The sequence below is a fragment of the Ambystoma mexicanum genome, chromosome 5q (genome assembly GCF_040938575.1).
Source record: "Ambystoma mexicanum isolate Mex_15411 chromosome 5q, UKY_AmexF1_1, whole genome shotgun sequence".
NCBI classification, from domain to species: domain Eukaryota; kingdom Metazoa; phylum Chordata; class Amphibia; order Caudata; family Ambystomatidae; genus Ambystoma; species Ambystoma mexicanum.
In genome coordinates this window covers 700,133,117-700,156,183 of record NC_090933.1, presented here as the reverse complement: position 1 = coordinate 700,156,183, position 23,067 = coordinate 700,133,117, and the positions used below count along the sequence as shown (strand labels likewise).

Below are 23,067 nucleotides of genomic sequence, written 5' to 3'. Positions count from 1 at the left end.
CCACAGATTGCATGAACCCATACACCAACTCAGCATGTGGTAACTCACATAAACCCCAGGTAGGAGGAGGAGTGGGGGAGGGGGGTGGAGTTTCCTGTTTTACAGCTTAGCATTAAGGCCCAAATGAGGGCCTTCTACAAGCCACTACCATAAAACATGATTTATATTTAAGGCTGTGTTATTCCATATTTCCGTTTTAGTCATTTTATCTGTATAATTGGCAACTATTTTGTATCACTTTGATGGCTGTAATGGGAAGCGCATAGAGCGGTGTACTTGCACATCAAGTTCAGAGCCTTTTCACCTTAAAGAGCTGCTCCCTATGCTAATGGGATAAGGTCTCTGTGGCTCTCTAAACAAGGAAAATGGCTTAGCATCTCAGTTAGTTTACACAGCCACAGCTCTGCCAGGCATAACTGACAACCTGAAGACCTACTCAAGACACAAGAATGTCCGCTTTATTCAGTTTTTGTACAGATACAGAAAGGAAACAGTGATTTCCATACGCATGTACACGTTAAAAAAACAAAACAAAAACAAATTCATAAAAAAAAACGTACATTTGTTTTTGTTATTATTTATTTATTAGGTTGATGCCAGTCGCCCTAGAGCTAAGGTGGAATCTATGATCCAATGGAAATGTGAATATTCTTTGTCTGGTAATCTTGGACGGGTAGGAGAGATCAGCTTGAAATTTGCAAAAGGCCTTGGCCCCCCATAAATTCAGCATTTGGTGCAAACCAGTGTTACAGTTTAAAAGATTTAAAGGATACAAAAGTAGGTTTGTTAATTTCCTTTGGTTTTCCCATAGGGAACATGTACAATTTGTTTGGCTCACAAGCACAGACCAAACCACTGAAAATGCTAGGCCATATGCTAAAATGGTCCTAGCCACCTAATGCTCACCCCCTTCTCACAGCCTTTGGTGACTCTCCCCGTGTTAACATGGGGCCTAGCATTTTCTCAGTCCCTTTCCCCATGAAGGAGACCTGGTTGCAGTTTTGCAGAAAACATCCTTCCCCATTCGGTTCTCTCCCTCATGTTGTATGGTGGCTGTATTCCGGAGCTCTCAGTTCTCGCCTAGGCTCTTGTCCGATTGCCAACCCACCTATGGAAGGAGGCATTTGTACCATTTCATGTGCGGTTTAGATGTTATTGTTTCACTTCACCGTCTATCTATCCATGTAGGTTTTTCTATAGCGCCACTAACCCGTAGGCCTCAGGGCACTCACTACTGTAGGCAATACCGTAGACACTGCAGCTCAATACTGAGGTAAGGCATTTTCCGATAACTGTCCTCATAATATCGGTTTATGTTTAATGTATGTATGCAGTGTGTGGAAATATGTAAATGGCTGGATTGTGGAGATGGGCAGAGCCTCTACGTTGGCCCACAGAGACTATTGTATTGTAAAGATATTTATAAAGCGCGACAAGGACCTGTTGGCATCTAGGCGCTCATGAAACCAGAAAGAAGAGGAAGATGGCCACATCTAAAACAGCAATGTTTTGAGCTGTTTACGAAAGCTTGACAGAACAGGATTACTCCTAATGTAGTAAGGGAGAACATTCCACAATGACTGGGCCAACATGGAAAAGGATCTGCCACCTGCCTGGGCACGCCGAAAGCGGGGGACAGACAGCAACATTTGTTTGGAAGAACGTAGCAATCTCTTGGGTTGATAGAGAGATAGCTTAGTTTGAAGGAATTCAGCTCCTACATAGTGAATAGCACGAAGGGCCGTGCATAATATCTTAAAGTTCACCTAGGTTTCAACAGGCAGCCAATGTAGACGCTGAAGAAGGTCATACGAAACACTTGAAACATTTATAACGCACCTTGAAACACTTGTGTATGGGCGCGTTATAAATGCCATATCATAACAAGAGTGGGAGATTCTGGGATCATTATGAGGAAGCCTGGCAGCTGCATTTTGCAGAATCTGGCGCAGCATCTCTGGTTGGTCAAGATAGATGCCATTGCAATAACCTATTGCCCCCATAACTGAGGCAGCTACAATTTTGACCCTAGCCTCATTGGGAAGAAAGGGGAGGACCTTCTTCAAAAATTTCTATTTAACTAAATAATTTTTGTTAAATCGTAAATTTCGCTGGATAAAGTACCAAATCATGCCGTGATGTGTGTATGTATGTAGGAGTTTGGCATTGCACAACTGTTATTATAGCTTCCCATCCCTCTACCTCACCACAGTGCCTCTCCCTCATTGCAATGCTCCTTCCTCATCACAGTGCCTCTCCCTCATTGCAGTGCTCCTTCCTCATCACAATGCCGCTCCCTCATTGCAGTGCTCCTTCCTCATCACAGTGCCACTCCCTCATTGCAGTGCTCCTTCCTCATCACAGTGCCGCTCCCTCATTGCAGTGCTCCTTCCTCATCCAGTCGCCCTCTTCCTTGGAGGGAAAAATGGCCATGTCCGGTTGTCCAAGGGGCTCCCAATGGGGCAAGGGGGGCAAAACGTGCTGCGCAGCTTAAGACCACACATTGATAATAGTGCCATCAGTAATGACATCAGTTACGATATCAGAAGATAAAGAAAGCCTATAGCATTATAGGTGGGGGGAGATGTAGCATATCACAATACTTGAAAGTCAGTGAAAAACCCTAGTTGAATGACGCTAAGGAGCCAGTTTAATGGAAAAGGTCATGTGACGGAAGCTACGCAACCTTAACTAAGGGTCCCCCATTGAATATCCCATAAGCTAACTGATGACATCACTGGAAACTAATACCCATGGAAATCACAAATGAGATCACTGGTAACAAGACATATGGGGCATTTTAAAGCATACTCAATACAACCGGTCATATTTTTCCATACATAACTGACAGTCAAACATGTTTTTGCCAGCATTGTAAACACGTGGTGGAATAACCGACATTCTTCCCCATAAGGATCTACAATTCCCATAGATACTAGAACAGGGGCTTGCACTATTTGGGTCCCCAGATCTTTTGCACAATCACCATCAGCCCTAGCCAGCATAGACAATGTTGAGAGATGGCATATGGCGAACTCTGCACTAGAATGATTACACATTTGGGCCGTGCAGCACATGATCTACTATGATCCTAACAACCCAGTGTCCTTAAAACATGCAACTATTTCCTCAAGTGTGACCTTCAGAGGTCACCTGCCTTAACCTTTACCCTTTGACGTGGTTAGGGCCTACTTTTTGCTTGGTTACACCGACGGCTAATTTGTTGCAATATGAAAAATAAAAAGCGGTTTTTGCAGCAATTCCTCCTCATTTATGTTACTCATCTTTTGCCCACTGCTGCCCACTCCTAGCTATGCTGCTCCGAATGTCTACTTTGCAAGGGGCACCGATCAAAGGACCAGGCCTTAGAGTTTGCCTTCATGCTAAATACTCAATCTACACAGCCTGGCTCACACGTGTAAGAACACCATGGTAGTTAGCTGAACATATTTTAGATGTGGTCTCCACACAAGCTTCGCATTTGTTTCTGTACATTATTTTAGATGCAGTAATACACTTTTAAAATGTTGCATCCCCTGTATTAAGGTGAGATCCACTATACAAATGATGTCATCAATGTTGTCAAAAGGGATGTCATTATCTATGTGCAACGGGGGAGCTCATAGTTAAGGTGCCATCGCTTCCAATGTCTGCTGAATTTCAGGGGTTTGTTAGGGTAAACTGACACCTTGAATTTTAAGAGTTTGATACACTGAACGTATTCACCTTAAAAGGTCTGAAAGCTTTTTGACCAAATAAATATACAAATGTATGAGAGGACTTACAAGACTACGGACAGAGCCGTCTCATAGACAATTCATTTGATATCTTACTTCTCTTTCCTAATGAAATTTAACTGGGTATTGTTATGAGCGATTTCTACTACTTTAGCGGGCTCTTGACATTCAAGCGCTGACCCAAAAAAAAATATAATAATAATAACCTATAACGGTAAAGGTTATCTATATTTCTATGTATAATATAGTACCACATACTCAGATCTGACAAAACCTATGATCCCAGTGGAAAGGAAGAAGGAAAGAAGGAAAGAAGGAAAGAAGGAAAGAAGGAAAGAAGGAAAGAAGGAAAGAAGGAAAGAAGGAAAGAAGGAAAGAAGGAAAGAAGGAAAGAAGGAAAGAAGGAAAGAAGGAAAGAAGGAAAGAAGGAAAGAAGGAAAGAAGGAAAGAAGGTGCTGCAACATTTCACTGCTGGGGACTGGTCGCTTTGGCACACACTCCCAACGCTAACGGGAACATGATCAAGATCAGACAGTTTCCAGTGATCCGTTCCTCCCCTCCCCATCATCCTACTTTACATCCATAGCTCTATTCCTCCAAATGTAAAGAAAAACAGCAATGGTTAGGGGGGGGGGGGGGGGGGGGGGGCACCCATGCCTCGTCACGTAAGCATGGGCCGAAGTGCGAGTTTGTCTCTGGCCTCATTTCTAACATTATCTGGTCATTGACTGCACAACAAGAGGAGATCTTCGTGTTGCTTTGGGTGATGTAGAATTAATCACTCATTCCTGGTACAGAGGAAACTTTCATGCAAAGTACATTCACTTCAGAACAATACATTATTTAGGATTTATGAAGGACACAATGGGTGCTGGAGGGGGGTGGGCGTAAAGCAGTGTTCCGCTTGATGGACAGAAATTACTTTCAATACCAAAAGACCGACTGGAAGATACCTTTTCGTATTCACATCCATGCTTCTCCTTGTAGCCATTCCGACTGAGGGTGTAATTGTAGAAACGGGAATTCTTGACCAATCCAAGCCACTCCCGCCATCCAGGGGGCACGTAGCTGCCATTATATTCATTGAGGTATTTTCCAAAAAAGGCTGCGTAGGGCGACAAAAATTGCCAAACAGTTAAAAACATGGCCTACTGCGGATGCGTTGCTAACAATATCTAAATAGTGCTTCATGCCAAGATCCTCCTAATTCTCAGCACTGTAAGCATAGCTCTCATCACCCAAATTATTGTTCGTTATAAGGTTGTGTGTTCAGCTTAAGCAGCACATCAGGAAGTCAATCTGCACAGAAAAAACACAACTGAACAGTGTGGTGAGCAGTTTCAACCTTTTCCACGCAGCATACCGCTCTCTGAACAGCGCTGCATGCTCTAGATGCTTTGCAATGCATGACGCTGCTGCACAGAGACAAGGCCGATAGATCAGATGCCAACACTTAGCACAATATCAACCGCCAAGGTTGGAGAAGGCAATGCAAAGCAGCCTCAACATTTTATATGAAGGCCAATGCATAAGGGGAAGCAGTTTCTCAGGACATACACTATACCACAAAGTATGCAAACATTATTTGGTCAACATTTTCCAAGTGCATATAAATGATCAATTGTCATTTTGCGCAACAACCTGTATGTATTGGGAAATAAGTATGGCTTCTGTGCGTCTTACTTTCCTTTGCTGGTTTTCCGGATTTGCTTCCGATTAGGGATACCCCCCGCCCCCATACCACTCTAAAAAAGGCACGAAGCTGGCATTAAGAGCCGTTCAAGAGCAAGCAACAACATTTCCGACGGTTATCCTACAGAATGAGAGAATAGTCAGCAAGAAAGGCAGAGCATGCAAACCTCTTACTACCCGACTCTTCGACACAAGTCTTGCAGCATGCCTGGCACTGATGAAAACCAGCGCATCTCCTCTGCAAACATCACTACCACTTTCCAATCAGGTTCTGGCATGACAGGACGCAACACATTGCTTCCTCCAGGGCGGCGTCTAAGAACTGCCAAGATAAATATCCATATGCTCTCGCACTGTCAGGCACATCCAGTGAGTAGTCAGACTGCCACCAGCATTAAGCCAGACAAACAGAATATCATTGCCTGGTACTGTGGCAAGTCATCAGTGGCCAAACATTGATTGTGGGCTTTTAGTTGACTAGGCAGACTAACGAAAAATCAAGATCATCAAATTTCCTAACACATGAGTAGAAGATGCGCAGGTGCTCCATGAAAGCAAAGCGCACTCGTGAATACAATAAAAAGAGTGAGGGGGCGGTATTCTTTGGCCACTGGGTGTGTGTCCCCAGGAACCAGGGGCTTTGGTCAGCCTGAAACCAGTTATAACTGGCATATGCAGATACATGTCTAGGACAGAATGCATGGGCGTGCTCAGAGTGATGGTCTGCCATTGGCTGAACACTTCTCCGTTTGAATTATGCTTGGTGTGTGTGTTGGGTGTGGTGCTCATTCACCAATTCACAACTGGGATAAAGAGAGATCCCCATTGCCCACTCGCCTGGTCTCCAACTGGATCTCTGAATCTGCACTATGGAAGGCCTGCTGCTCGAGGAAGGACCGAGGTTCTGCACCAGCACCCTCTGTCGTCACAAATAATCAATTGTGTCTTACCATTGACGTCCATAATGAACACACAGAGGTGCTTCTTTGCCCTGATCCGTTGGAGACAACTGGATCACAGCTCCTGTTTGAAGAACTAGTCTTCCGATAAGCATTTGCCGCTTCACTGCCAGGACCCCAGAGGGACGGGCAGCTGAGCCAACCAGAACATCTTCATCCCAGGCCCCGAGGCAAGCACTCCGTTTCTGCCTGTCCTCATCTAGGAAGTGTTACAGACCAAGACCACCTTCGTCTCACTTAGTTCTTCTTGGTATGTTGGAGATGCCAGTGCTCGAAAATCTCATACTGTGTTGGCATTTGGGGGCTCCAGTATGCTGCAGGATTGTGCTGTTGTGCTTCGAGCCACCTCCGTCATGGGCGCTGCGTGTGCTGATACCCCTGGCTCCCTCATGGTTCATGTGTCAGCTACAGGCTGACTTGGACCATGGGACCACTAAGGCATCCACTCCAACATGTTGCCCGGATCGTGGTGGCACACATGCCTGGGTAGGGGGGCAAAGGGGATCATCACTTTTGGGGCAGGCAAGTATTTCCAGGATCAAACCACGAGAGCCTCTAGACACATTCCAATACATCGCGTCTATGCTCTCATTGCTGGCAATGCTCATTAGGCTTGACTGTTTCTTGTAGATGGTCTTTAGGCCTGCCTCCGTCCTTTTCTTTCTTCTTCCTGCTCAGTAGCATCTGGTCCTTGGCTCCCTTGCTGCTCTTTTCCTTGTTCCAGTTCCTAGGTCTGAGTGCTCTCATCCCTCCCCAACACCTCTTTCCCTGCATTGTTTTAGTGACTGGTGCTTTGCCACTTCAAGCATTGACCCACTAGTCACCCTTGCTCCCAGTCACAACCCCATATTACCAGTCCACTAAAAGGGACCAGCCGGAGACGCTACTCCATCCAGCCTTTGACACAAACCTCCAGAAGCTGGCCTGCCTTGAATCCGGGAAGCACACAACCAAATTAACTTTCCCAATCCCTCTTCTCATGGCTGACTCCTCTCCAGTGTGGGCTCTTCAAACATTCAATATCCACCCTCAGACCCAGATTCTTAGAAGCTGGATTCTATGCCAGAGGAAAGCACAGACACTTGAATCACCAGGAAAATCTCCAACGTGTGAAGTAAAAGTAAATAAACATGGTTAAGTAAGTAGGATTTATACCGTGCAGCACTGGCAATTGCATGGTCTCTGGACCCTTTGGTGGATCGGAAAGAGAAGGAATTGGGTTAGGTTAGTGGGGGAAAGAGTCAAATACATGGTAGTGTTTCTTGTGTGTTGATGCATGAATATAGGCAGTACAGTGAGCTCTGCATGTAGGTCGGTTTCTAGTGGTGATGTGAGGCGAGGCATTTCTGTCCAGAGGGTGCCTTGCCTGCCCCTGGTTCTAGGATACATTGGCCAGGAATGTGATATGTATGCTGATTTCAGTGGTGTTACATTATTTTTGATGCCTGTTAGTGGGGATATTGAGGCACCTCGAAGTGGCAGAGCCACAGGTGGTGTCTTTTGTATTAGTCCGAGTGGCCTAGTTGGTATATGCGTATAGTGTGTTACAGCCTAGAAGTTAACAATGTCAGTGGACGGCCCAGTGGGCAACTCTGAACATTCATCAATTGTGGCCATGGCGGACCCTCGGTAGGGGTGCCCCTGGAGTGATTTCGTGGAGGTGGTGCCCTTTGAATAAGGAACTTGAGAGGCTATGTTCTGTGGCACACTTGAGTGGGCTGCTATGACGGAAGTGGGCAGTGGCTGGCCCTGGATGTGAGTGGGCAACAAAAACTGGTCAGAGTGGAAGACATTGGGAACATTCAGCACTGGCTGCCAAGTAGCTAGTGGGTGTGCAAAGTTTGCAATTCCAGAGAGTGCAAGGCCCTGGATTTGTCCCTAGGAATAACTATGCATGATATGAGTTCAAAGTGCTAGGATCCAGTGGCTCAAATTAATTAGCTAAAATCCATCAGGGCATTCATTTCATTCGGACCCAGCCACCCAAATCAGTGGGACACCAGGGAACAAAAAGTAGGACACATGGGTGCAAATCACAGCAGGCCGAATCACAGCCTCTTGGAGGAGTAAAGTAGAAACTAGAATGTTGGGTGCAAACTGTCAAGCCACATGAAATGGCAAAGAATGTTCAATTATTTATTTTTGCATTTACAGCAGCGCACCAAACTCTCAGGTATCAGGGCGCTAGTTACAGGAAGTGCAAAGGGACATTCTTCAATGTGCAAGACCACGCATAATGGTTACAACATACAGGTGGATCTTGAAAAGCATAATCTGGAAGAGCCATGCCTCATGGTGCAGGGGGAGACTGCAGGTGTACAGGTAAGCATGAAATACAGAATTGGGGTAGGTGTACAGTCTGGGAGAGCCATGCCTCATGGTACGGGGCCTACATCAGGTATACAGAAGACAAAATCAGGTAGGATACAGACAGGTAAGATTACATAGACAGCACAAGTGTAGGTCAAATCAGGTGGGTTTTAGGCAAATTAAAAACATAGTTGTGTGTACACGGACTGGCAAAGCCTCACCTCATGGTGCGACAGAAGCTACTTCAGCTGTGCAGACAAGCATAAAACAGAATACTGGCAGGTCTTACTCCACGGAGCACGAGGGCACCAGGTCATAATATCTAGGTTACATTAGCAGCACGAGGCTGCACAGGTCATGATAGCTAGGTTACATAAACAGCATGAGTTTATACAGCACGCATCGATTACATAGTTATAAGACACTTGTATAGTGAGGTGTTACGTTATGAGGACGCATAACACAGTTCCCAGGTAGGGATAGGATAAATAGTGCCAGCGTGGTACAGGCCATGGTGGTGATCCTAAGGTTGTGTAAAGCCAACATTACAGAGCTAAGGTTCTTGATGCGGTAGCAACCTCATGAAAAATGAAACCTCTTGGTGGGATAAATTCAATAAAGAATCTTTTTTTTTATTTGCATGCAAACTTCGATTCTCGGGATTTTGATGGTTGCATGCAGCATTAGGTAGAAGAACTCTCACTATGTGTAGACCTACGTTCTAGGTTCCAGCATGCAGGGTTGGTTGCTCTTTCTACCTCCCAAATGTAGGTTTCAGAGAACAAGAGAGATATTAATGGGGTAGGGGAGACCATGAAATGGCCATAGTCTGCATAGGCCAGTGATATGAGTGTAGGGAACAGGCCAGGCTGCTTATAAAGCTTCCATGGCACTGCTGGAGAACAATTCAAGTCTGTGGAGTTTAGACTATGAAAGGAAAGAAGAACGACTTTACTAAATCTGGAAACAAAGATTTCACGTGTCTCTTCCGGAGGGTTTGGTTTGTGGAGAGGTCGACGGTGCACTGCATTTTCACTTTTGGGAAGTCCAGATAGCAGAATGTTCGCTCTGGGCAAACCTGGATCGGATTATCAAAACCAACTGCCAGCCATTTAGGTCATTAATGTCAGCTGCACTGCATCCATCTCTTGAAGCCAGAGGAGACTCTTAAGAGGCTGCACACAATTAAAAGGCAGGCATCTGCCGAGGACATTCCTAGCAGATTTACACCAAATCAGAGGACATGCAGGAGTCCCTGATAAGCCCTATAAGACAATAGGCATTCTGGTCTCTTTTCTCAAAACAAAACTCCCAGGGGTTTTAGAGAGACGAGCTGTCAGTTGTGATAGTATGAGAACTTTGCACCTTCTGTTCTGTGCTATCTAAGCAGCAGACGGTAGTCAGCTGAGAAAGAGGTGTCCAAGAACATCTGAATTTAGTAAATGAACCTTACCCATCATGGAAGATGGCAGAAGGACACAGAGAGCTGTGGGGATTTCATTTGGCACAGTCACAATTTTTCTAGATTGTGTTCCTTACTATACGCATTTGCTTTGCCAAAATTGATTGGTTGCTGCACGTGGCTCCAACAGGTTCATGGGGCAATAGCATGCATTATTGCCCTGCACTACTGGTAGCATGATCCTAGGCAGGTAGTTTCATTGTGCTTGTACTGGTTTCTGTGAATCAACAGAGACCATTACTCGATTTCATGTTCGTGATGTTTAACTATACATTGCAATATTGTATTTGCTTACATGGTGCTTTCTGCCATCCTAAACCATGGTCAGCGTCCTGTTGAAGACCCAGAACAACAGGAATTCAAAATGTAACACGAGAGAGATGGGATAGAAAGAGGAGTAGAAGGCCTTGGCAGATGGCATCTGTGGAGGCTGTAGTTGGATACGTTGGTGGCAACGTGATGGTAGGTTGAGCACAACTGTGGGTTAGCCGGGCACTGTGCGAGGGCCCATTGCCTCCAAGCAATGGTCAAAGGTGATGGAGAACCTGGGAGACTGCATGGAGCCCTCAGACACTCCGTGGAAGGGTGCATGGAGACCCAATAAGGATAGTTTGAGGCTTAAATCCATATGTTATGAATGGACTGGTTTAGACACAGCCAACCAGGAGGGGCACTATGAGTGAAGGGTGATGATAGAAACATGACTAGGAGTCCCTGATCCAGAGCAATGGCATATCAAGTAGGGATACAGGAAGAGATGATGTGAGATAGACATTTTGGATTTCAGCTGGTGCAATGAGACGGTTTACACTGAACACCAAGCATTGGGAGAGAGTGAACTAACCGATCACTCCCAGCACCACCTCAAGATCAGACCTTTGGTCACGGCTACATATCCAAAACAGCTCAACTAAAAATTGAGAACACTCAGTCTTACCACATGAAAATATATATCTCTTCAAGGACAATGGTTATTAATTAAAAGAGGAAATTTAGTTGTTGTACCTTACCTGTCCTATACCCTGTGTTGTTGAGATACACTGCAAAGGTCCGTGGCTCATGCGTGGCCTGCCACGATGGCGAGGAGCAGTTTTCATTGTTGGTGTAAGTATTGTGGTTGTGCACGTATTTCCCCGTCAGCATAGATGAGCGGGAAGGGCAGCACATTGGTGTGGTAACAAAAGCGTTGACAAAAGTGGCACCCCCTTGCTCCATGATCTTGCGCGTCTTGTTCATCACCTGCAACGAACCTGCAATAAAGAATACATGTGAAAACCTCTACAGACAAACGCGTACACAAACCAGCTGCTGGCCCATCCTAAAAGCAGACATTCCTCTAAAACGGGGTCTCCAGAAAAGGAGTACAGGAAACACGCCTATAAACACTTGTGTACAGGTGCGTTATACATGCCACATTATATCATACAATAAGAACATGGGTTTCCTCCTTGTGTCCTTAAAGATTTGCTTAGAGTGTGCGTAGTTATCGTGTGCGCTGCCTTTTATAGGATTATGGATATGGAATCAATACAACTTCCGCTTGGTTAATGGTGTGTTTTGTCAATGTCATAACTCCAGCATATTTTAAGACAGACAATTACAAACCATCCCCACAAAGGGTGTTTAGTCAAATCATGTATATGTCCATGCCTTACGGTTTCAGATGCTAACCTCCAAGGAGCCTACTTGTAGAAGAACTATTTACCCATGATATTAGCAGTGACGCTTGTGTCACCTTACGGTTTCAGATGCTAACCTCCAAGGAGCCTACTTGTAGAAGAACTATTTACCCATGATATTAGCAGTGACGCTTGTGTAGTCGCCAGTATCCTCTCTCTCAATCCATTACCTCAGTGGGGGCGGAAAAGGGACTAAACCGTGTTCTTACTAGCTATCCTTCTGCAGCACATTTCTCCTTACACATTTTGCCACAGCCATTTCTTTTTCCAACACCATTCTTTTATAAATATGGAGTATGTGTCATTTTCCTCACATAATTGATTGGCTGCTCCAAACATGCCCGCTTATGTCCTGTTCAAGCACCATCTTTTGCACAAGATGGGGACAGCCGCCACCTCACAACACCTGCTAAAGTTTCACTAGGTAAGTAATATCTTGGTGATGTGAAGAAGGTGCAGGATTCCCGAATCCTAACATTAGTCAAAACCTGGTCCAATACATAGCAGGAGAGGAAGGGTTAGGAATATATTTGCTAAGCTTCCCTGACCTCAGCACACGCGATGAGCGGCCTATAGCGTGGAATGGGAAAACAAATTGCCAACGTCGCCTAATGGCAGGAATGGTTGAGTGTTGGGAGGGCGTCAAGTTATGCCCCTCCCATCTTTGGGTTCTTAAGCTCAGTTTTAAGAATTGCATCTGAATATTAGTGCTGGAACCGCTCCCATTACAGCCTTCCAATGGTATGCGTGAAGGTGTTTGAGTGCACAAACGGATGCAACACAGTGGATGGTCATAGACTTTAAGGGAAGAAGTTCCTACACATCTTACGGTCTCTGTAGGAACAACGTTGCACTCTCCTTGGGAACAAAATCGTTTGTTCCAAAAGGAGATTGCTACACGTTCTTAGAGACTTCTGTAAGACCCTTCTTTTCTTGCTTTACAAGCTCTTTAGGACTTTAATTGTTGTCAGGTAATAATGTCCACCACCAATAATGTCGTCATACATACAGTCACCAGGAAACGGCATAGGCGACATTACTTGTGGTGACAATATATGGGGCACGTGGTTGCGGGGGTGTCCCCCTTAGGTTCCATGTTAATGTCGCCGCAAATCAACTGCACCATTCTTGCATGGCGAAATTTGTGCGGGGACATCACCACATGGAACCCCTTGACTCAGGGTCATTTAGTGTAGCACCAATAATTCATTTCTTTAAAATGTTACTACAAGTGTGTGCGCTACACCATGTTATTTAATGAATACAATTGAATAGATCAAAGTCAGATTATGTTTGAGTTGAGCAATTTCACTGTATCATGAAGAGGGCTTTCCTGTACTTGAAGCCTTCTGCACAGACCATTTCTCAGCAGTAGGCAGCGAATCATAATGGCGTTTACATTCCCTAGGTTTATAGTATGACACTTGCCTTTAATATATTACCTGCAGCCCCATTTTCTACCAGTCTAAATGGTCTTAAAAACACTGTAAAACGTTCAAGTCAGAGATGAAAAGAAAACCGAACACTGCAGGGCCAAAAATGAATTCATAAAACGCAACTGCGCCGCCAACAAATCTTATTTGTCGCATTTTATTGGTCCAGCTTTCCAAGCACTTTGCGTGAATTCTGGAATAAATGAGCACAATTGGGCATTATGAATAGTACTGGTGGAAACCTCACACATGATTGCAAACGCTGCTGCAGATCTTCTCAGTCGGTGCGACGAGAAGGCAGGTGATGCGCTTAGCAGTCATGTGACATAGTGGCCGGAGGGTAACACTTAAATGGAGATATCTGAAGTGTACAAGGGCAACTTCTCCAATACGCTTCACAATAATGAACAAAACTTCACCTACGATACTGGTTCTAGAATATGGCACCATTTGGCGCTTGGTCATCACACCCACAGCAGGGAGGTATGGGAGGGGGCGGGGCTCAGGAGAAGAGGTGTCAAGTGCCCCTTCAAGCATTAAATCTGGAACCCAAACTGTGGAAGGCAAAGGGGAGGTCAAATGCCAAATCGCCTGACTCAGGATTAAGGTAGGCTGGGGTACTGCAAGCCACATCCGTTTAGGGATGCTATTGTGCCTCCCCAAACATTAAGGTGTCCTGAGGCAGTGATATCGTGGTGCTCCAGCTCCTCTACACAGGTCAGAAACCAGAGGTGTCCTGTCTGCAGGGTGTGCAGGAGACGGGAAGACCATCCTGAGAGCGTGTGTGTGATGGCATCTGGAGTATGGGGCTGAAAAGTAAGGAAAAAAACTTCTCTATGTTTATGTGTATGCCTGCATGCAAGGTTTGTCTGTGTACATGTGAATGCAATGTATATATTGTAGTGCATGGGTGCGTATGAGAATGAGATAGTAGAATGCATTGGAAAGGGTGCAAATGTGAATGTGTGCATATGCTGGCTGAGAGCAACCCACCGATTTGGTGGCGGAGTGGGAAATACATTGTTAAAGCCAGCATGGACATGTTTTCTTAAAGTGGCATACCTTTTTTACTAGCATTTTGTGCAAAGCCAACATGTTCTACATTCTTAGGTGAGTGTGGCGGGAGATGGGACACATAAGTGCAGACTGGACAGACCCGTTTTCTTACAGTGGCAGATCATTTTTAGTGGCATTATGGTTAAGACCAACATCATGTGTGTTCCTATGTGGGCATACTGGCCTGCATTGGAGTATCAAGTAAGGATATGTTTTCTGAGAGTGGCATGACACTTTTACTGGCATTATGGGCAAAGGAAACAGAAATATGTTCTCTGGGGATATATTTCTGCAGCCAGCATAGAGCGGTGTGGGCACTGCTAGCATGAACATTCTTTACATTTTCATATATTCTGGGCAAAGGCATCATGAAAATGTGCTGCCGTTGGTCTGGCATCCATTTGATTTTTTTCATACATTACCCTACAAATTGCTTTTAATTATATGGCTTTTACCCAAATTGTCACATAAAGTATGCAGTGTCATTTTAAACCATTATTTTAAAAATGTTCTCATGGGAGAAGAAGTGCTACGCTCCGTCACTTGCACATATTAATAGAAAATGTCACCACTACCATTCCAATATTCACCAGCTATAACTGAACAAATATTTGTTTACATTCAAATTGTACTGGGCTAGTCACAAAGCACTGGATAATGAATTAACCCCCATCATCCCCCCACCCCCGCACAACAAAAACCCTCGAACAAATATGGTGACAGTATTTTTAACATCAACAGTCGACCAAGCACTTGGTTGATTTCGAATCGCAGATTCAGAGACTAAAGGCTTCCTTCTTTTTTTCTGCAATTCTATTCTCTGTATAGTCTCGCGAATGTTTGGCTACAGCCAGCTCAAAACCCATTTAAGATTGTAATCTTCTCTTCAAGTACATGATGAAGCTTCAATAGGGGGCAAAACATGTAGTGATTTGATTTGATGTTTTGTGAAGAGTACACATTTAAATTACACAGAATGAACGAACACCATGACAATTGTACATTGATTTCCACAGAACACATAAAATAATGAATTATTTTTTGTGCACACCAAAAAGGACTCTCCTGGACCCACGATATACCTAAAGCAGGGTCTATGTTCAAGCGCATCAGACATTGACTACCTAGTTGCCCGAGTGCAGATGTTCGGTTTATCACCGCACATCATTTTGCTTAAGGAATGTTCCATGGTTTTATTTCGTTGGTTCAGTCAAACGCTTATTAATAGCAGGTTTGAAGGTGGGACATCAATAGTCCAAATCAGCCCTGTTCAAGTAATTATTTTCGCAACTATGCCTTTCCACAAAAGAAAACTGATCATTACAAAAGAGGAATCTGTTGTCAATTACATATCGCCTACTTAAGTATCATGGATATGCGTATCTACAGCGCCATTAATCTTTCACCTAGGTTAAAATACAATTCGTCCAGAGAGCCATCCAGCGCAAGAAACTGCAATAACCAATTACACACCACAGACGATTTTTACAATTGTTTGCAATTTAGATATACACTGCTGTTGTTTCATGCAATGTTAGACCGAGTACTACCTGAAACTGAGAACGGTGGGTACTTGAAGAACCCAAACAGCCCACTACTCTAACAAGGCTGTATCAATGGCAGATACAGGAACAGCACATTTAATTCAAATGAGGTTTCACTTGGGAGAAGCATCCTAGATTACACCTTTGTTTGACACATTTAGAAAGTGGAAGGGACTATGAACCAGAAAATAGTGTGTTAGGCATAGGCCTTCAAAACTCCTCCAAGATTCAGTTTTTTCCTCCTACTTCTTGAGTCTATAGACCTTTTTGTGTCATGCATAAGTCTTGTATGGGCTATAAGATCACTGTGATAAAAACTGCACAGGATCCATAGAATGCTGTAGGAAAGTCACCAAAAGACCACATTTACATCAGCTTCTGGCTTCAATGTCAGACATGAAATACAAAAACGAAAGGGCACAAGGACGTAGGATATATGATATTGCATTTATAATGCGCCTATACACAAGTGTTTCAAGGTGCGACGAGGCAAGGGAGGGGGAACAGAAGGGAGACAGCGACGATGATCTTACTAGCCCAGGTGACATTGAGATCACGCAAGTGCAGGGGAGGGTGGAAGGGAAAAGTGCTGGAAAAGGGGGAGGAGGCAGTGCAATACATAGGATAACAGTAAAATAAATAAAGACAATAAATACAAGTGCAGCCAGGTGGTGGCAGGTGCAAGGGTAAGTGCAGACATCATGTATCAAGTGCTGGTAGGGGGCTAAAGGGATACAGAAAAAGTCTGAGTGTAAGGGTTGCCTGGGGGGCAGAGCAGGTGTGCAACTGGTGGGGAGGGTACCTGGGCCTGAGATCAGAGGGTAGCCAGGTAGCCAGTGCAGTCCGCAGTCAGGTGATCAGCAGGGGAGAGGAGGAAATAAAGCAGAAACAAAGAGGAAGGTCTTGAGGTGCGTTCAGAACCGGAGATGGTTCTCCTCAAGTTTCAGAGGCAGGGAGGCTGTTCCAGAGGGAGGGCCCAGCAGAAGAAAGATCTACCACCAACTTGTTGCTTGAAGAAGCGACTGACCCTGAGAGAGTTAGAGGCGGATGAGCGAAGAGCTTGAGAAGGAAGATATCTAGGAAGAGAGAGTTGAAGGTATTGAAGCCCTAGACCCCAGAAGGCCTTGTGGACAAGGCAGAGGGTTTTGAACGTAATCCTTGCCACCACTGGGAGCCAATCCAGAGATGTCAGTCCTGGAGAGATACAATCCCTGGGCTTGAGGCCAAGGACAAGTCTTGCAGTCCTGTTTTGGATGAGTTGCAGAGGGCAGAGAGTTGAGGCAGGCAGATTTAGAAAGAGGCTGTTGCAGTAGTCCAGCCTAGAGAGAACCCGAACTCTGGAGACTATGAGCTTCCGGGGAAAGGTGAAGAAAGGAAGAATACCTCGGAGGAGGTACAACTGGTAGTGACACTTAGAGATGTCAGAGATATGAGGAGAGAAGGAAAGTGGGGAGCCGAAGATTACCAAGAGAGGCCGGCCAGCGAGTGACAGGAAAGGAGGGAGTAGGTGTGCCAATGAAGAGAATCTCGGTCTTCCTAGCAATAAGGCAGAGATCACTTGCGGCACACCACTCCTGGATAGCAGACAGACCGAGATGAGAGAAGGAGAGGAGGTGGCGGAAGGGAGCCTGAAAATGAGTTGAATGTCATCCGCATAGCACTGAAAATCGGGGCAGAGAGCACCAATGCGATGGGCATTAAGTGCTAGGTATTGGTTGAACAGCCAGGGAGAGAGGTTAGACCCCTGGGGAACACCACAGGTAATGATAGAGATAGATGAGAGGAAGGACCCAAGTTGGACATGGGAGGGTCGATCAGAGAGGAAAGAGGTCAGCCAAGCCAGGGCCTGGTCAGTGATACCCAGGTTATCACAGACGGTTGAGCAGGATGGCATGGTTGACCGTGTCAAAGGCAGAAGAGAGATAAGGTAAGAGGAGGACACAGGGTGTGTTGGAGAGCAGGTCTTCACAGGTGTTCAGGAGAGCAGTTTCTGTGCTTCTGGCAGCTCTGTAGCCAGACTAATGGATGGTCATGGAGACAACCAACAGATTCAGTGTGAAGATTAAGCTGGGAGATGGCCAGCTTTTCCAGGAGTTTGCCCAGGAAAGGAGTGATGGAGATTGGCCGATAAGTTAGGCGGGCAGGACGGGTCGGCAGAGGGGTTGTTAAGAAGAGGGTGCCCAATGGAGTGCTTCAGGGGGGAAGGGAAGACTCCAGTGGTGAACGAGTGGTTGCAGAAGTCAGCCAAAGCAGGAACCTGGGTGTAATGTGGTCCTTGATGGTTTTGGACGAGACTGTCATAGATTGGACTTGTCTAGAAACCTTGTCTGGGGAGAACAGGGGAAAGGATGAGAAGAAGGGAGGAGAGCTGGCCAAAGAAGGGTCAGAGGTAGAGCATGGAGTAGAGGCAGGAGAGGGGGAGGGGGGGAGAGGGAGAGAGGACAGGATGTCCTGAGTTTGAGATGAAATGAGAAGCCAGAGCCATGCAGTGGGCCTGGGAGGGGACAGGAGAGGAAGGGACTGCAGCAGGATTGTCCAGTTCCTTGCAGATTTTAAAGTCTTCGGCCGAGTTGTTAGATGCCGCAGAGACGCGGGCTTCGATGTGAGCGCTCTTCTTGGTGCAGACAGAGAGACGGTATTCCCTTTGGAACAGGCAGCAGGCCAGATTCTCAGAGGATGTACTGGAAGCACGCCATTTCCCCTCAGCCACCCTGCAAGGGTGACGAGGTCTGAGTCGTACCAGGAGTTGCACTTGGCTTTGGGCTTCAAGCGGATCCTCATGACAGGGGCAAGAACATCAAGAGTATCAGATATAGCAGAGTGGAACATGGAAAGGGCTGCGTCAGGGTGTGAGTCAGCCAAAGGGGGGAGGGTAGGATGGTGAGAAAGTGGCGGTGAAAAGCCTCAACTAACACGCTTCATGGGTCGGATAACCGAGAAGGTGGGTGGAAGTGCCGGCGGTGGCTTAGCCTGAGGGGTAGAGAGGCTGAGCTGGGAGGAAAGGAGAACGTGATCACTCCAGGAGAGAAGAGTGGTGAGAGTGATAGAAAGGGGAAGGTCTGAAGACATCACAACATCCAGAGTGTGCCCTGCAGAGTGAGTCAGGCCAGAGGGGAGAATAAAGAGTGAGAGAGTCGCAGAGGTTGCACAAGAGTCCAGAGGAAGGACAGGAAGCATCCAAGTGGTAAAGTCTCCAAGAAGGAGGAGTTCAGTGGTCGAGACCAGGAGGGAAGAGAAGAGGTCCGCCCACTCAGAGAGGAAGGCCTATCTTCATATTACAAGAACCTGGACAGTCATGTAATGTACACACCACACAAGCAGTGGTTGCATTACAAATAACACAGAACTGTGGAAATAACATAAGAAAACGCAAATACACCATGCCCGGTGTCAGAGAAACTAAACAACTATGGTGGGAATGTGAAAAGATTGAAATCGCCAGCCATGCTAAAGAAGACATTCTCCAGAGTTCATGCTTTAGTTTACTTAGGTTAGGATTTGTGTAAAGAACACCAAAACTATCACATAACCCTCTTGGCTAGTAGAACCAGGAAAGCAAATGGACTTTATAGGAGTGATCCAGTCTTGCACACTGACGTTTAGGGCTTGAACCTTATTACCGAGGGGTATTAACAAATGTACCAGTACAGGTTAAGACATGGTCAATATGGTTCATAAATGGGTTGTACATTTAAAGACATTGGAATCCTTGTGTGTCCCCGGCTGGCTAGGGATATAAAGTAGGTCCTAGTGGTGTGGAGCTGCAGGAGGCTCCACCTCATCTGCTGGGTGATGCCCACTTTCCTAATTGTTCTTCTTGTCTGCGTAACAGGCAGGAGAGAAATGCAGAAATCCCAAAGACGGCTAGTACCTACAACAAGCACCACCATCACCACCAACACCATTGCTAGGACTCCAATCGAGTTGCCAGACTACGATATCTGCAGTGCAAGAGCAAGTACCAGAAAGGACCCAAATTCTGAATTATGTGAACACTGCCTAGATATGAAGTGGGTATGTCCATGTGAAAACTCCTCATTCTTCCTATCCCCTATTTGGGAACTAGCAATCTCATTAATTGGTCATGTAGAAACATCTAATACGTGTAACTTCTCAAGTGGAAACTGGCCTGTGAAAGGAAATCTGGAACCTAGTGATAGCCATTACTTGACATGTTTTATTATGTCATAGTTTTGGTATTTCCTTTGATATGTCCCCGTCCTATTGTTTACCACACCTTTTTGTTTGCTTAGTGGATTTGATCCGGTGGGAGCCCACTTATTTACTTTATGATTTGGAGCAGGATGGGTGGATGGATGGATGGATGGATCTGGCAGCCCGGACCAGTCATAGTGCCTCTCTAATATTTATCACTGTATGACGACCAACCACCTCATTCCCAAGCCTGGGAAAACCGAAACACTACTCTGTGGGACAACATCACTCATCCCCCAACCGATCCTTTGGCCGGAATCACTAGGACAAGCACTGGCACTTTCAAACGTGGTTAAAAATCTTGGATGCGAATCAACTCAGATCTATCCCTCACTCAACACACCACCACCGTATTCAAACCCTGTTTCCTTCACTTGCATATCCTCAGGCGGATCTTCCCCTACCTCACCTAGCCCCACCGCTTCTCCACTCCATTACCCTCTCCCGCCTTGACTATACAAACTGCCTCTACCTAGGAGCCCCCACATCCCAACTACGGAAACTGAAGAATCCAAAATGCGGCAGCCCGCCTGCTCATTAACCTTCCCCCCAAAGGACACATCAGCCCTACCCTGAGAGTCCTCCACTGGCTCCCTATTGTTCGACGCACCACCTTCAAAGCCATGTACATCACCCATCGCTCAATCCACAACACTGGCCCTGAATTCATGCGAGACAGAATTGTCCCATACCAACCTTTCAGGAACCTCAGATTTCGAAATGCATTTCGCCTAGTGATCAAAAGCATAGCTCCATAAAACTTGGCGGCTCCTCCTTCTCCGTCCAAGCGCCAATCATCTGAAATGCCATCCCCTTACACATTTGCAACATAGAAAACCACCTGAAATTCAGGAAGGCCTTAGAACCTGGCTCTTCCAAATACTCTAAGCCACTGCACCCGTGAATACACCACTAATAAACTCACCTGCTTTCAATCACAACTCAGGGGCCGGCAGCTCTCACAGTGGTTTCACCCGACACCACCACCTACCACTCAACAATGCAGCCCGCTGATCTTTCGTTGTGGCATTCCTGATCCACCATCAACCCACCCACAACAACATTCCCACACGAAAAGTACCCGAGCTAAGCCAGCAGCCTTTGCTGTGGCAACACTCTCATCAACCTCACTGTGCCCCTGCCCACCAGTCCACATGAGAGACGATTAACAATGAGATAAGTGGACCAGGTTAGCACATGCACATCATTATCTATTCATTGACATTGTTAACCTGCATCGCTCATCCTGGGACCTCCCAACACTAGCAACCCCCCACCAAAAACCTATTCCCCAAGCTTGGCACAACAAACCATCGGTGACTGTCATATTATGGATACCACTATACAGTAGGCCGAAACCTATGGCCTCTTAAGCCTAGGACCCCCTCCACCTACAGCAATCAAGGTGTAGCCCACTCCGTTTGTTCATTATATGTTGAGACCTACTGCACCGTGAAACCTGGGCCGTCGCCCACCATACATGATTCTCAACTATAGGTGCAGCCTCCACCTCGGCTTACTAGATGACGAATCATAATGCAGGGTTATACCCAGGCCTCTCTTCCACTATACAGAATCCTCAAAGCCAGGTGTAGCCTCGATCTAGGTTTGCCATATGCTTAAACATATGCTTAAACACACAGCACTTTGAAAAAAAGTGTACAAAGCAAGGGACACAAAATACCTGCATGAAGTAGGTTGCGTCGCTGCTTTAACCTAGCACAAATCAAATCCGGGTGCAAAGATTCTCGTGGCACTGCACAAAACTAGCATGATTCTCAAAAACCTGCACAAAGTTGCTTGTGTTGCTGCACGAAACTAGAACGAAAAATAGACCTCTGCGAAGTTTCTCATATCGCTACGAAACAAGGAACGTTACATGCGGAACTGCACAAAAAAAAAACATTTTTAAAAATAAAACAAACTTTCAGTGGCAGCGGGATCGTAATGCCAATTTTGGTGAACGGGCGGAATTCAGGTGGAAATTTCATCCACCTCTATGAATAGTCCTTTAATAAATAGATGCACACAATTAATTCCTCACCGCATGGCTTTTGGAGCCAGACGTGCACTTCTCTGGAATACAGGAGTGTGCGACTTGTGCATTTAAATATGAATAGAAAGAAAAATATTTAAAAAATGTACAGCTTGAATGATTAACTTGGGAGATGAACTGCCACAACTCCACAGGACGTTGCATCAGTGTGTGTGTTTGGAGAGGGTCAGACCTCACCCCAACAGTTCTCAGAGCTGGACAGGAACCTCAGGCTGGGGTGAGGATCTTTCATCCAGCCCACTCCTAATGCAGCTCGTTGACAACCAAGAAATTGCACCAAGTGCCACACAAAATATTCAGAAGCCTGCCAAATAGAGCTGCATCTTCTGTAAGGGTGAGTGGCGCAATGCAAGCATTCCTACCGTCTCTCATAATAAAAATGGTAATAACTGTTAAATAAAGCCGCAGTGAAACCCTGACCATCTAAAAAACAAACAAACAAAAAAAAAATTACGGCTTAATATAGAATATCCCTTTCCTAGTTTGGTTCATTGAGATGTGCCCAGTGCTAGTTGTCCATAAAAGTTAAATTCATGTCAATCCAGGTTGTCATGTCGGAAACCGAGTTGGGATATTAAAGTCACAGAGCTTCCCCATTCTTCCTCCGATCTTCCTGCACCCAGGCCCGTGATGCACAATGTCTCTGAATGACCCTGTTCTCCTTCCCTTGCCATAAAGGTTGCGGATATCTCAGAAGAGCAGGAAGATAGCTCAATTGATTTAAGACAAAGGCCTACTGTAAGCCACTGCTCAGCCCACCATGCACTCTTTCCGGCTGAGTTCAGCAGGAATCTCCCTTAATTGTTTCCTAATCTCTGACATTTTCATTAAAGCTCCAAGAGCAACCAGTGTTGATTCCGGGGTACCCATTCCAGCTGCTCGCTGATGGCAGGCAAGCACCTTGCAGGACAGTGTGGATGTATT

The 23,067-nt window shown here is 45.7% G+C and overlaps 1 protein-coding gene across 5 annotated transcripts in view; it reads right to left on the bottom strand.

Annotated features, from left to right (window-relative positions):
* SULF1 (sulfatase 1) overlaps positions 1-23,067 on the bottom strand; it is a 323,346-nt gene that overhangs the window by 134,437 nt on the left and 165,842 nt on the right. For all 5 annotated transcript variants that reach the window (XM_069621162.1, XM_069621159.1, XM_069621161.1 and 2 more), the window contains 2 exons: positions 11,171-11,410; positions 4,691-4,842 (listed from right to left, as the gene is read on the bottom strand). In XM_069621162.1, the coding sequence (XP_069477263.1) occupies positions 4,691-4,842; positions 11,171-11,410 (392 nt within the window). The remainder of the gene's footprint in view (positions 1-4,690; positions 4,843-11,170; positions 11,411-23,067) is intronic.